The following is a 16,304-nucleotide window of genomic DNA, read 5'->3' as shown; positions in this document are numbered from 1 at the left end:
GGCGCTACAAGGCCGCCCTGCATCTCCCCCTCCCACCAAATCACTACAGTCGCCCTCAGTATCTGCAGGGCACTGGTTCCAGGTCCCCCTCAAGTACCCAAATCCAAGGATGTCCAAGTCTCTCCTATAAAACAGCACAGGATCTGAATATAAACTGTGCGCACCCTCCTATGCATTACGGGTCTTCGGATCACTTGCGGTACCAAACACAATGGAAATGTTATATAAACAGCCGCCTGCGGCAAATTCAGGGCTGCTTTTTGGAACTTTCTGGAATTCCCCTCCTCCCCTCCAAATTTTCAATCGACTGTTAGTTGAACCCGTGGATACAGAACCCAGGGACACAAGGGCGACTGTGGTCTGTTAAACATGCTCTACATGTGACAAGGTTCTGTCTGGAATCTGAACAACCCTCACAGATACCAAAGATCCTTCCCAGCAGCGTGTGCAGCTGGGGGCGGGGGCTGGGGAGTGCACCGGTGGTCTGTGCGGTCTACCAGCTCTCTATTTACGACCCAGTCACTCCTGCACTCAGAACTGTCCCGACTCCCACACCCTCACCTTCTCGGTGAAGTTCAGACTCCACAGCTTGGAGCAGCCTTCACTTCTCGTCTCTTACCTGCTCACTGACGCCCCAGCCTCGTTCTCACCACCCCACAGCCCTCCCTCCCGCTCCCGCCTAAAAACCTACAATGGGCAAGTACTTACCTTCAAGACTCGCTCAAAAGTGATCATCTTAGTGAAATCTTCCCAGCGTGAGTGGATATTCGCTTCTGGGTTTTCAGAGCATTTCCCAGCTGCTTCATTACTACCACCTGGTCTAAAGGTTTGCTTACAGCTCTACATATATCCATAAACTCCAAATCCCAAGAGGGCAGGTGCCATATTTTGTTCATTTTTGTATTCCAGTTAGTAAATACAGAGTCTGTCCTACAGTTGGTGTCATTCATTCACTAAACAAGCATTTAATAAGGACTTGCTAGGAAATGAGGATAAATCACTAAATGATGGATAAGGTCCCTACTTTCTCAGAGCTGACATCCTGGATTAAATTAAGTAAATAAATGAAGACGAAAATTTCACACAAAGTTTTAGGAGAAATCCTGTACGACAATAAAGCTTCTTCAGGACTTGTAATATTAAATATTTTATGAAGAGAGTATCGTAGAAAATAAACAAAAGCAACAAAAGTGAAGGGAGTAAAATGCAGACAATGTGTACAACTACTTCTTGAGAACTGGGAGCTCTGCCCCATCTGCCACTCCCATACAAAACACCAGCTAATCACCCTACAGGAAAGCAATCTCACCCTGACACCTCTTGGTGAGTATATACTTAGCAAACCCTGAAGTTCAACCTCAAGTTATTCATTTTTAAAAGATAAACAGATTCATAATTACAGACCATGTAACAAGATTCGGGGATTAAAATCATGTAAGGAAAAAAATAAAATCGGGCAGTTACTATCCTAGACCAGCATTTCCCAGAAGAAAAATAATGGAAACAAAAGAAAATTTAAATTTCTTAGAAGCTACATTGAAGGCGGAAAAAAGCAACGGATGAAATTAGCTTAACAGTATACTTTATTTAACCAAATATACCCAAAATATTATTTTAACAAGTAGCCATATGAAAAAGTATTGAGATATTTTATTCTTTTCTTCATACTAAGTCTTTGCAATTCTGTGTATATTTTACACATCTAATTCAAATGGTAAATTTTCTATAATACTTATGTGTATTTAGATTTCACTAAAAATGCAAAAGTAAATTCACATACCCAAGTTGTTCCAAACATGCTTAACACTGTATTGATAACGGAATTTAAGGTAATTATAATACAATTAAAACCCCCCAGCCTCACCCATCCTGTGGCGAAGGCCCAGCAGCGACCTGTGGCCGCCACACGAGAGTGGGGCTCCTACAGCCAACGGACTGCACCCCCCAGCCCGCGACAACTCCGTTCCATCAACACGGACTACGTCAAAGAAGATGCTGTCCCTTACCTCCTGAGACAGTCATTTTCCAGTCTCCTTATCTAAAGCAGCTGTCATTTTCTCTACCCAGATGACCAGGTGTAAGTTACCTCAATCATCTGTCACTTTGTTTCTCCAGATCTAGAATGCACGTGCCAGGGAGCTGAGGGCTGGTGTGCTTTGTGCACAGCTGCATCTGCAGTGCCCAGACCGCAAGATACCACTGCCAACACGGCAACTGCTGAAACCAGGACTGTTTTACATGTTGCTTAAATTATTTAATATGTGTATTATATGACCTGTAAAAAAAACAATGACTAGAAACTGGTTGTGACAGGCAGTCTTCTTCCGTATTGTTCAAGTAATTGCAAGATAATTCAAATTATCAGATCTGTATTTTTAACCCAGAGAATTCATCCAGTCATTGGTCTAAAAGATCGTAATATGAATACCTTAGCTTACCTTACCTCTAACACTAGAGGCACAAACATTAGGATATGGATTAAATTTACTATTCTTCAAATATAAGCACATTACACTGCAAGGCAGAAATTAAGAATGTGAAAATGTATTTTCTATACTGTACTTCCCACCCCCCAAATCTGGAGCAAGAACTTCTGATCACCCTCTTACAAATATTTTACAAGATTTAATGGCTCCAGACAAAGGTCCGTTAAGCATAATACACAGCTAAGAAGCAAAAAAAACAAGGTCTTTTAAATTTTCCTAATAAATCATCATGCATAAATCTAAATAGCGGCAACAGATCATAACCCTTTTATGACTCCCTAGAAGGATAATGGTGGGGTGCTGAATACGGGAGGGTGGAGGCAGCAAGAAGTACAGGGAAATCACAATCTGAGTCAGAAAAATTCACTAATGTATAGACTGGAAACAGAAATGCAAGACAGTTTCCTTCTTCAAAATTTATCATTTTTCTGCCCAAACATAGTTAAGCACCGACTTCTGCAGAGATATAATTCACTGGAGTGTCCAAGTACTGCCACAGGACTTCAAATCATATTTTGGTTGAAGAAAACTAGTAATCAACAGTTAAACAAGAAAAAAAAAATGCATCTACTAATCTATCCACATAAATTTGCTTTAGAGGATGGATGAAACAAAGCTTTACTCTCATTATCCTGCATGAGAATTCCTGCTGGAAAATAGGTTAATGAGTCACCTTGGGGTAGAAGCTGAGCCTCCTAAGTCCTGGACTGCCAAGGAGCAAGGAATCTGAATCCTTAATAAAAATGAGGGCAGGGTCTGTGGACGACAGGACTTCCTTGATCACAGATAACATGCCTTCCCAGAGCCACACCCATTTCTGTCTCACAAAAACAGAAAAATGCTTGGTCAAAGTGGATTTCCTGGTGTTAGGGTTAGTCTGTGGGAAGCAGGACAGAGAGGCGCCCAGGAGACAGCTGGGTTACAATAAGAAACAAGTCTCCACACTTGTTTTCTATGCACAGATATTCTTAGCTAACACACACCACAATGTTCTAGAAACTATCTTCCGAGATATTTAGAAGGCTGCAAACCAGGCGATTATTTCTTTGCACTACCACAGTCACAATTTTTTTTGAAGAAACTATTGTCAGTATATTAACTATGTGCTCTCATTATGGACCAATTTCATTGTTTCAACGTACTGTATGATTTTGAATAGACTTTCAATCACATATATACGTTAGCATAAATCTTTGTAAAGTCTCACAAGGCAGGTTATAGCTCTTTACAGCTTAAAATTACTTAACAATTCCCACTTACTGAACTCCTCAGTGGGCATTACTTTCTAAAGTGAGTTAACGAAAATCGAAGCTGCAAAGCAAATTACATTTAATAAATATACTCATGGACTTAGAAAATACATTTATCAAATCTTTATCCTCAACCTAGAAAAGCAAAAGACGAGCTCACACAAAGGCCGTCATTTTAATCCATCAAAATAGTGTCATATTTATCAGGATGGTAAGCCAAGATCAGGAGTTTTCTAGCACCTTCACCTGTCATCTGGCACATGCATGTTCAAATACACTAACACAAAAACAAATTATTACACCGTTTCATTCTCATACTGGTAAGGAGAGTTGAAAATCAGTTAAGTGAAAAACTTTACAAAATTTTCAAAATGTATTTATATTTCTCTGTGTTCTCTCTTCACTTGAATTAACTAGATTTGTGAACACAACAATAAAATCCCAGTTCAAAAAGAGCATTATATAATAAACACACATTATGTCTAAGACTCAGCACTCAATAGCCATGACATAGCCTGGTCAAGAATAATGGACTTTTTTGCAGTTCTTGCCAGTTGGCAGTAGCTGGGAAAGCTTGAGAGTGTTTTGGTTTGTCTCAACAATTGGCCAGGTGTCCTACAGAATACACAACGTACCAGGACAATCATGTATGCCACCACCACCAAAAATCAACCAACCAAAAATGTTACTGTGCCTCCTTAGAGTAACACTTTAAAAGCAGAGGTTCTCAAAATGAGGTCCCCAGACCCAACGTATCGGTATCACCTGGGAACTTGTTAGAAATGCCCATTATTTAGCCCCACCTGAGACGGGCTGAATCAGAAACTCTGAGGTGCAGCCCAGAAATCTGTGTTTTAATGAGCACTCCAGGTGATTCTAATGCACACTTATGTGGGAGAACCATCAATTTAGAGGGACACCCATGGCTCCTGTATTTTAATTTAAAGCAGGGATTTTTTTCCCCACTGTTGTATCTCAGCCGTGGAAAGGGTCCAGATTGCACTAGGACCTCTCAATACAAAATCAGTACAACAAATAAATGAATACAGTGAAATTCTGAATGACATGGCTCCCCATAAATTCTTTATGACTGAGAAAGTACCATTTTGTAGACAATTACTCCAACTATTACACTCAGTTTGCTAAACTGTTGGCTCCATAGTTATTCTGTTTAAGATATTCTAACCACATCCATGAAGATGTTCTAACCAACTCAAAGAGTGAACATTATAGAATAAACAGCCACTGAGCAAGTTACTACTGCCCCCAACACTAAAAAGATCAGAAATTATTAAGAAAGAATCACGTCAAGTTGTTTGCTTTTTCTTAATATATAAAAACGCAAGGCCACACTTGTATCACATTTGATATGAATTTACATTATCTAATAATTTAAATATACCTGAGGAGAAATTAACTAAAATTATTCTGGCAAAATGTACAATAAAATAAGATGGTTTCTCTATTTTCATGTATTACATAATATGAATAATTTGCAGAAAATAAATTTTTTAAACAAACATACAAAAATAAAAATGTATGTAACTTGGGCCAAACATGGCAAAGATAAACATATGCAAAATCTCATTCACAGAAGTCTGGTTGGCTGACATTTTGCATAAAAGAAGTCAGAACTCCAGGAAGAAAGTGTCTTAGAGATCCAGTCACAAAAATAGGACATGAAACTTTACGGATTTCTGCGGCTACTCATTTAAGTTTTTTATACTACCTCGTATATATAAATTTTCTACCTTAAACCAAGATGTATAACACATAATAAAAATGAATTTGATTTTGTAATGACAATTTCAGAGCTGGAAACAAATTCCAGGTATAAACATCAATTCCAAAACCTTCAACACCACCACCACACTTACATGGACCATTTAAGACATACGAGATCCACTTACATTATAACTGAAGCAATCAATGCAGGGCTCTTGTATTTAATGAGTAACTAAAAACTATTTATTTTTTATACTTTTTAAAAAAAAGGGAATATTAAAAAGAAAAAATCATGCATTCAAACTAAATACGCATCTTAATTCTACCTAATCCTAATAATTCAAGTCTTAATTTTTAGACAGAAGTGCCTTGCATGAAATTTGGGTGATTATATTCTATGAAACAGAATTGACATTTTACTTACAAGCAGAATACCATTTCTTTCGAAATTCATTACTTTAATTCAGAATGACAAATTTAAACAGTAATTCTAACTGAAGATTTTTAAATAAACAGAGTCAACAAAATAAGAGTATCTGTTACAGAGGGAGGAGTTGGTAACTATAACAAGTGATTTGAGCCATAATACAATATACTTGAAAAAGAATTTTTTAAAATGTGTATTATGAACTCTGGCTATATTACTCTAAGAAATGCAGTATCCTTCATCAAAAAAATAAAAGCTTCTCTTACTGAAAATATCATTTAAAAAAAAGTACACACTGCTAATTCCACCAGGTAAATAAAAATATAATCTAATAAGAAGTTTCAACCAAAAGGAATACTTAAAGATATTTATAACCTAAACATGGTTTTATACAAAAAGATAAAAAGTCAAATAATATTCCCAAAGGAACACAGCACTCTGGACCTTTAAATATTCAGTCATGTAAGGTTCAGACTTCAACCAGTAATAATGTTATTCAGTAATCAAGGAAACAAAAGAAACTTTCAAAACATTTTTCCTACACTCAGAAGATAGTGCTATTGATTAAAAAAAGAACTAATACAATATATAATGCATAAATCCTGATTTTAAAGATTAGCAAACTATTTTTAAAAGTTATGATCAGATACTATTAAAAATAGTGAAATTCTTCACCGTTTTCCCAGAGTGACATTCCATAAGTTACTTAACCACGTCCAACTGGGAAACTGTGCATACTTCATTTTACACAGCTGAGAAACCGTACTTTACTCACATTACCACTGCTTCCCATTTTTAAAAATTTAATAGTGAAGGGCGCTGGAAAGGAAATAATGTGTTTGGAAAATATGAAACTACTGTCAATTCATTTAATCCTGATTTATTTATGATGAAATAACCCACGCTGGGCTACACCACTTAAGAGATGGCCTGGCTGCTTACTTTGAAGTAGCACTCCTGCCCCAACTCCACGAGCCCCTGGTCTAGGAGTATCTAACCAACTAGGAAGTAAAGACAGGAAAACATTTACAACTGTGGAATCTACGAGTCAGGTATGTGGGTGTTCACTCCCTTATTCTTGAAAATAAGTCTGACTTTAAAATCACTGCTACCCTCTCAAATTTCAGGAATATATTTTAACATATTATTAGATATTGTAACAAAACTCTTATTAAAAAAAAAAAAAACCACCACATTTAAATATCACACTAATCCCCAGGAAATCTCCTCTGTTTTTCCAAGTAAAGTGTCCCTTTCATTAGTGCCACTTGACACCAAATATCAAATTTTTTAAAGGTTAAACATACATTTGATCACATTCTTTCACAAAACATTTCCCTTCAATCACATATTTATGTTTTCTCTCATCCAGAATCTAAGCTGTAATTATAAACCCAACCCCAAATTATTAATAAGTGACTATTAACCATTCATCATGACATTTAGCAATTACTATAGAGTTTACATATAACACCAAGTTTCTGAAATACTCCACAAGTACGTTTCTGAATAAAATGTGATGGTATGATTTCAATTAGTATTTGGGAAACAAGATCCAATTCAGTTACTGTCATTGCTGATAATCTCTATTTCTATTAAATGGCAATTCCAAGTAAAACAGATATTTTTCTCCATTATTGATATTGTAGGATAAAAAACAAATATTTAATCTCTTCCAATGAACTCTCAGCACTGATTTTAAGCAGAAAAATCCGAAAACTCAATGAAGAATAACAAATTAGGCTTTATGAAATACAAGTGAACCAACAGTTCTTTAAAAACTGGATCTGTCAAGAAGAAAATGAATACATTTATTCTCAAAATAAACAAAAATGGGGAAATTAACAAAATACATTGCTAAAATAAAACAACTGGAAAACGGGTATTCCTTTATTTTGTGCATGTTAATAATAGCATATGAAACCTAAATCCTGCAGACTTTAAATTCAGTGTTTCAAATCATTACACAAAAAAAAACATAATATTGTGATGTTATAATACTAAAATTGTTTCATATTATCTTTTTATGGAAAGAATTATGGGAGCATATATGACAAATTCACACTTATTTAGAAAAGCTAGTACTATTCTTTATTTTTATATTTACTGGTTTTAAGCAAATGACATTCAAATGTCTTCCTTGGTATACTTTTTCACAAGAAAAAACAATGACTGAGCGAGCCACAGAGTTGTTTAACTGGACAAAAACACTAAAAACTGAATAACTAGCAATTCACAGATGCTCCACTTGACTGTCACTCAGAAGCTGACTGTTCCCAGGGTAAACTTGGTAAGAACTGGAACAAGGACTTTCTCGATGCAGGGACAAAGCTGTGTAGAGCTCTGTTCTTGGAGCCAGAGTGAGCCGGACACTAGAAAGTTCAGGAGATTAGGGCATCTCTTTGTGCAATGCTTTCAAATGTTCTTGAATGAATCGTATAGAATTTCACAGCCTTGGCCAAAGATAGCTTGGAATTAACATCAAGGATAAAGTTTCTCCCAATCTTAATTCAGCTTTGACGCAAAATACAATGCTAAACATTACCTAAGGATTATATGAATAAAAATAACAGATGATGGGAAAGGTATATATTTAGGTGCAAGAGACATCACTTAAAAATCATAACTAAAAAAAAAAAAAAATCATAACTGATGTTAAAACTCCCCACACTGCAATTAATGTCACAAATCAGAACAAATCCCACTCCCTGCCAACTCACACTCACGGAAAACGTGACGAGAATAGTCTTTGATTATTATTTTACAATCTCCATATCATGTTTTCAAAGATTTGCCAAAAACAAAAGAATACTGCAAATTTTAGAAAACAATTCCATCCATACTGTTGTGTCTAAAAATTAGAACATAAAATAGTACAGAAGAAAAGTTTGATACAAAAGCATGCATCTCAATCATGCTTTACACTCAACTGCTTTTACGCAAGAATTTAAATAAGTAACCAAACTTCTTTCTTTCCGAAATATGCCTTCCAGCAAAAACAGAAACCATGCAAAGATGAGGTAATATTTACATACTGTTCACTTTTAAAAAGCACATTATTCTTCAGAAAAATGCTAAAAGCATGATATACTAACACACTGAAATGTTATGTGAGAAACAACTATGCTATGACCAATGCCTGATGCCTCCTCAGATTTGTGATTTACATTAAATATATGATTCCTCAAATGTAATTCTAAATTAAACATGTCTAACATACAGAATTTTAAATATAACGAGGACTCTGTTTTGGAATAAAAATCCCAATGTGATAAGTTCTCCATACTATTGAAAATCAATCTTCAAAACACATATTTGACAGTAGAGAGATCTGAGTCCGATAACACTAGCCATACTCAAGTTAATTCTGTTTTTTAAAGTCACCACTTGAACTGTATTCCTGGGAGACAAGCACACCTAGCCTGTCAGACAAGTTTTGCTGGAGAGACTCCTGAGCGACAGAAGAACATTCACAACCCTGCAGAGTCAGGCCACCTTGAACACTTCTAGAAACCAACATGCTCAAGAAATGCTCAATTTCTTCTAGATCACACAGCAAATCCTCACCTAACATCCAACCTAACAGTATTGTTTGATTTTAAAGAAAATTTAAAGGGTAAGATCTAGATATTGACACCAAATAAATAATAGCAGATAAGATTAAAAATAAGACATTATTTTATAAGCAAAAGAGATTTGCCTTCAAACAGGTTTTTTTTTTCCAAGATTCAAAAGATTTATTTGGAAAAATCAGCACAGGACAAAGATATCCTTAATATTCCTCCTCAGAATATTTGAATATTCAGAATCTACATGAAATGTAGACAGCAACTCTGATTTCACAGGACATCATCAATGGTGCATACAGATGTAATCCCCATACCCGCCCTCCCCAATGTACTACTCTGTCTGCCCCTTAGTGACATCAGTTTTCACTAAGCTTCTATCTTCAGGGCAACTTGCACAAACTAAAAAACAGAAAATCATTTGCATTTTTAAATGGCTGGGATTAGTTAAAGCAACCAAAGTATTACTGTTACAGCAAAGTTTAGTAAAACTATAAGAGAATACCACTAATAACATTTTAAAATTATCCAAGATGATTTCTTTATTGAGATTAACTACATAGAATTCACAGTACTATGGCATACTTATATTTAGCTAAAGTCACAAACACATTTCAACATTCACAATGATGAGTATCATCATTACCATTCTAATCTACAAAGCTTATGAATAAAGAAAAATACAAAAACCTCAAGTTTTACAAAAAAAAAATTTTAACGTCTACATACAATAACAATAAAACCACTTCTAGGTAACAGGTAAAAGTGTATTGTTTTCCTCTAAGTAGTCAGGAATGAAAGATGTTTAATACCTACGACGCTTATTAGGGCCTTCAAAGTTGCCCCCTTGGCTTCCTCTACCAAAACCACCAGGACCACCACTACCAGGACCTACACCACTCATCGGTGCTTGCGGGGTCTCAGAACCTGTTCTACTACCCATAGGTGAGCCCATCTGAGACGGTGGTCCTTGCGGAAATCTATCATTGTGCTATATAATACCACATAACACATGTGAAGTCCATTTGGAACACGCCAAATGTAAGTGACAAGAAAAATTGGCAAAATCCCAAGTGGTGGTGTCATGAAGTTCAGCAGAAAGTCCAGCAGAATCAGGATCACACATAGAAGGAAGAAAGGAGCAATTTAATTAGTTACTATGTTCAAAAAATAAAAGAAGCATCTGAATGAAGAGTTACATTTTGCTAATGCTATGTCCCAATTTCATGAAAAAAGAACTGATTTCATGAAGTGAATGCCATCTTAAACCTAATTAGTTATTATTATACTGTTCTGATCTCTCTTTTTTTAATTTTTTTTTTTTTTTTTTTTTTGGCAGCGCCGCACGGCTTGCGGGATCTTAGTTCCCCAACCAGGGATTGAACCCAGGCCCTCAGCAGTGAAAGGGCCAAGTTCTAACCACTGGACGGCCAGGGAATTCCCTCTCTCTTTTTCATTAAAGTTTATACTGCGTGTAACAGCGCCGTGTAATAAAAATACTGTTTTTTTAAAATCAGAGAGACAAAACTAGGGAGCAGCATCACATTGTTTGAAAAAGAAAACATAAAAATTTCAATAGCAGTGCTTTTAACATAGAAAGCATGAGCATAAACACAGAGTTATAATTTCAGTATGAAAACTTCTGAGGTGTTTTTCTGGAAAGACTATCACTGGGAAAACAGATTTAGTTTTTAAAAGCTGACAATTAGCATGTACTACTAATAGCAGAATTAACACTTGAATTATGTATTTTGTAAAACTTCACAGTAATAACCACATATATTAATCTCAAAGGTTGAACAGAACTCCCTACATGCACCAGTAAAATATCACTGTGAAAAAGACTAACGGGGATATTTAAATAAACTTTACCATTTCTGCGGGAGGTATGGAAAAGCAGGCCAGTTACTTTTACTTTTAACTCTCTGCTGATGATTATACGCTACACAAAATTTAACCAAAGTATTTACAAATTTTTACTAGCTCTCAGACATTTTACTACAAAATAAGCCTCCAATGGAGGAAACAGGTACACTGATTAGTATGCAACATCTGACCCGATCACAGTCGATATTACGGCACTGCCTCATTATCTCCCTATGTTAACACTCATTTAAAAAACCTGTTAGCATGTCCAATTTGTCCAAATTCTTAAAGGACTGTATTTAAAGTAAATAAATTATAAAATAATAGAACACCGCATCCATCAGTTCTAAGACGCACATTCACTGCTCACGTCTCTGAGATCAGGGGGGTTTAGAGCTGATGGCAGGTCTGCGTTTAACAGCAGCACCTTTTCTTTCTCAGCAGCAATGGCGCCCCTTCAGTTCCAAAATTGAACTGTCTTTTCCAAATATACGATCAACTAATTTCCCTTTTCTAAATGTTACTTAGGACAACCATTAAAAAGAACCAAATGAGAAAATGTCATAGGAATATAACGTCTCAAATAGTGACAGACTTTAAGGGAAATGAAAAACAGTAGCAGTCTTGCCACTGATTCTCAAATATAATATGAATTACAACTGAAAAATGGTTTTATAATATTTAACCCACACAAAGATATCTTCACACTCTCAAACCAAGAAATGAAATTGTCTACTTTAAATTTAGTATCAAATTTAATTATAATTTGTAAGTCTATAGTAAGAATACAACAATGTAAGTTTAAAATATATTTTAAAAGTTTAATGTAAATTTTTTACAGTTAAATTCTCTGAAATTACTCATAAATGATTTTTTTATGAAAAATGACAGAAAACTGTGTTTTCACACACATTGAGGTTTTGTACCCCACCAGAGGTAAGGAGTTCACACAGGAATAAGAACACAATCACAAAATACTTGACCCTTACACTGAATGCTGGTAAGAGGTGTATACAAATTAAGTTAAAATCACTGTAAAATGATTAGAATTAACATATGTATCTGCTATATATTTAAGTACAAAAGCATGCCATGGATCATAACCCTAACTCTTGGGAAACTAAAAAATTGCCTCTCATGAATCACCATCTAACTTCACAAAATTACCTTTTCTTCATTGGATATTGATCTTTACTGACAAAACAAATGATGCCAAATTATGTTAAGTGTGAAGTTACCTTTGGGGCAGAAGTATATATTATTGAATATAATCACAATAATGTTTATGATACATTACCACTGCTCCATTATCTGGCATCATTGGAGTTCCCATATTTGCAGCTCCTTCTGGCCCCATGGCAGGACCAGGACCCATTGGTGGGCCAGGTATAGTTCCTCTGTTGTTCATATTCATACCCATCATTGGAGGAGGACCTTGGTTACCAGCAGGTGCTGGGCTAAACGCATCTACGTAAAACAATCTATACTTAGAGCTGTCCTATCTTAGTTGATAAACATTTAAAATTTAACAATACTTAGGCAATCTATATAACAAGACTATTATCAAAATTATTTTACTTCCTTGAGAATGGGACACTCAATTATCTACTCTGATAGAGCATTATATTTGCTAAACAAATGTACATAAAACAAATGAGAAAACTATCAATTATTTTTAGCACATTTGAGACTATAAAAGCTTGGAAGTTTTCTTTAAAAAATCAGTATTATTTGCTGTAGTCTGCTTTTTAACCAAATACTCCCTTACGAGTGGTGACAACTTTCTACCAGTTTAAATTAATGGCAAAGGATTAGCACTTAGGAAACCACTTAATTTTCTTATAGTCATGACTAAAAATACTAGCATGTAAATTATATTAAATTGTGAAGGGAGAAACCATGTCCTCATACATACACACAAAGTTTACTGTAAATAAATTCTTGGCTTTTATATAACTACTGAACATCTCCCAAAATTATAGGAGGTACTCTTTTTTAACTTTATATAGAACTATGCAACAGAAACAAACAAAAAAATTGAAATGATTCATCATGACAAAACTTATTTCTAAAAGCAACTGCAACCAAATACAGATAAAATATTAGGCACAGCTGTTTGAATTTTTTCAACATGCTGAAACTCTGGAAATGAGAACAATCGGATACTTCAAATTTTTTCATCAAAAGATATCCATCCACCTGCTTCATGTTAACTGCAATAATCATGTTTAAGCTGTAATACATTTATAATGGCCTCAAATACAACATTTTTGGGTATCCTCTTTGAACTTAAAAAATTTTTAAACTACTCATACTTGTTTATCATTAAAAATTCATGAGAAAGACTGATTCTGAGTTTTCTTCTAGTATTTCATTATCTAGTTAATTTCATGACATTCAGAACTCAATTTCTCAACAACACATTATAATAGGAGTGGAAGTTTTCATTCACACTCACAACTCTACACAGTACCCAGTGCAGCTCAGCCTGCACAGGACCGCATCCAGGGAGCTGAGAGGAAGCAATCGGACTCCCTGCCGGCCCCCAGCAACAGACTCCTGCTCCTTCTGAACCCAATCCCCAGGACCCCAGCCACTTCCTAGGGAAGGAAGCAGTTCCTTAATGCCCAACAGTTCTTGTTAGTCAATCTACACTTGAACTACACAAGAATACTTCTATTCCCTTAAGATAGCTATAAATAAAAATTTTTACTAGACTTCCACAACATCTCCCATAAGTGAAATGAGGAAGGGTAGAGACAGTATCCAGGAGGAATGTTACCTCAACTTTCCCCAAAAAGAACAGATCAAGGATTAGGGGTTTTTTTTTTTTCTCTTTTAATAGAACATAATTATCACACCTAACTTATGAGATACGAATATAACTATACAAGTATGGGTATAATAAAATAAATGAAAAATATTTAAAACTATCATTAGTTGAGGTAGACTCTTATTTTTAGTAATTATGGCTGTAATTAGACTAAATTTAAAGATCTAAGGAATGTTAGAATTATCTGGTCCCCTGAAAAGCAGTTTTATAAACTATGTTCCACTTCGTACACACTGGTAACAGACCAGAAAATCTGTCATGTTTAATCCATGCAACTTGACAGGATATGACAATTTACCAACTTAACAGTGACATTCAACTGCATGATAAGGACTTGTAGCTCCATGGATCCGTAACTATCATGAGAATAAAGTCTCACTTTGAATAAAATGTAAAGAGGAGAAAATTAAATGGAGTGGATGGATGTAAGGGGAGCTAATTAAGTGCTCAAATGTAAACATGGTTCTCTGGTGAATAAAATGCCATTAAAATTTTTAATTCTCTTAAATTCCTCACTAAATAAGGAATCTACAAGTATATTCTCCCATTTCTTCTAATAAAGTTGCTAATCAAGTAAGAAAGTCAGAATATTTTCATGGTCTCTGAAACATCACAAATGTTTCAAGTTTGGTTCTGATGTTAATGACACACTTAAAATCCTTAAATCCAACTGGATTATATTATACACCAGCCCACAATTTACTTTGAAAAAGACATAAATACTGAACTACCTGTACATTACTAGACCCTCAACTGTGCTTCCTAATTTAGAACTTCTCATGTACTCTTGGTTCACTAACTTTTTTCATGTATCCATTGTACTAACTTCACAATTAAGCTCTTTTGGTTAAGGGTTATGTCTCGTGCTTCCTTTGCATATCAGAGATGCTCAACAACTAATTTTTGGTAGATAAGAAAAGTGACGCAGTAAACAGCAATTGTGTTAAATGATTTAGATTATCTAACTGGCAATGGCAAAGGAACTGGCATGGGGGAGGAGCGCTTGGTCACGGAAAATGCTCGATCCACATATTAGAGGCTTTAAGATGTCTATTCCACACGCTACATGTACATTCCAAGTACAATCTGGATTTCCTCAGTGGGAGTGCATGTGACGCACACTGGAATGTTAAGGTAATGTGATCTTTACAACAATATGTACATTTGACTTTATATAAAGATTCTAACCTCAGCTTCTGTGGGACAATGTGAAATTAATATATAAAATTTTATTATTTACCTAATTTTCAAATGTATGACAGTTCAAACTTAGTAAGACATATGAAAACATCCCATACTTATTTTTCCCTTAGCTTATTTACTTGATACTGCTGCCCTGACAACCTGGTTATACAAGCAATCAATATTAAAGATGCTAATATAGGCACTTTCTTAAAAACTTCACATCAACTCTAAAGATATACATTAGCCTAAATATGCAAGACACATCTCATTTACTTGACAAGTCATAGATGTCTCCGAACAGTGCAGTTCTGTGCACAATACTGTGGGTTAGGGCAAAATAAGTTAAACATTCAGTATAAGGAATAAAAATAGCCTCAAAGTTACACAAAAAATTATCTTAAAATAGAAATAAAATACTCTCAAAAAGTTTATAGACACTACAACCCAGAAACTATCAAAATTCCAAGATAAAAAAGCCAATTTCAAGGCATGAAATCTGATTTTTAAAAATGCAACAACATAGCTTTATTACACCATGTGATGACTCAACAAGTTTCAGGTCATTTACCAAAACCTGTTTACAGGTTTCTTTTTGTTATATCTATTAAAACATAATACATCTTTTAGCCTAAGAATAAACAAAATAAAAATGTTCTTCCTAGGCATGTACTTTTAATATACTGGTATTTTTTTTCTCATTTAGTAAATGTAAGAAATTTCACCACTTACAAATGCTGGTTCCAAATTTCTGTTTGTTACTGATATGTAGACACCACAAACAGCACGTACAGTTCCCTGAAAAGTGACAAGTAAGTGACAGAAGGCTTTGCTTCAAATCCCTACCTCCCATGTTTATTGCTCCACGGGGACCCACATCACCCATTCTCATTTCCTGTTCTCTCTGTAAGTAAACATAGTTGTCACAGTCAACCTATCGATCTTAGGGCTTTACATTTCCCATCTAAA

At 35.1% G+C, this 16,304-nt stretch overlaps 1 protein-coding gene across 9 annotated transcripts in view; it reads right to left on the bottom strand.

The window, feature by feature from the left end:
* The window catches only part of PSPC1 (paraspeckle component 1), a 96,029-nt gene that overhangs the window by 25,121 nt on the left and 54,604 nt on the right, over positions 1–16,304 (bottom strand). Inside the window, exons 7-9 of one of the 9 annotated variants that reach the window (XM_082435121.1) lie at positions 16,182–16,239; positions 12,618–12,787; positions 9,966–10,445 (exon numbers count right to left, since the gene is read on the bottom strand). The exons of 4 other annotated variants lie outside the window; for them this stretch is intronic. In XM_082435121.1, the coding sequence (XP_082291247.1) occupies positions 10,260–10,445; positions 12,618–12,787; positions 16,182–16,239 (414 nt within the window). In that variant the 3' untranslated portion in view covers positions 9,966–10,259. Of the gene's footprint in view, positions 1–3,628; positions 8,434–9,965; positions 10,446–12,617; positions 12,788–16,181; positions 16,240–16,263; positions 16,300–16,304 lie in introns of those variants that run through there. 4 more of the 9 variants (XM_082435124.1, XM_082435123.1, XM_082435122.1 and 1 more) reach the window with 4 other exon arrangements.

The sequence above is a fragment of the Balaenoptera physalus genome (genome assembly GCF_965194825.1).
Source record: "Balaenoptera physalus genome assembly, chromosome: 18".
NCBI lineage: Eukaryota > Metazoa > Chordata > Mammalia > Artiodactyla > Balaenopteridae > Balaenoptera > Balaenoptera physalus.
The sequence above is the reverse complement of the archived record's forward strand: the minus strand, read 5'-3'. Positions and strand labels throughout refer to the sequence as shown.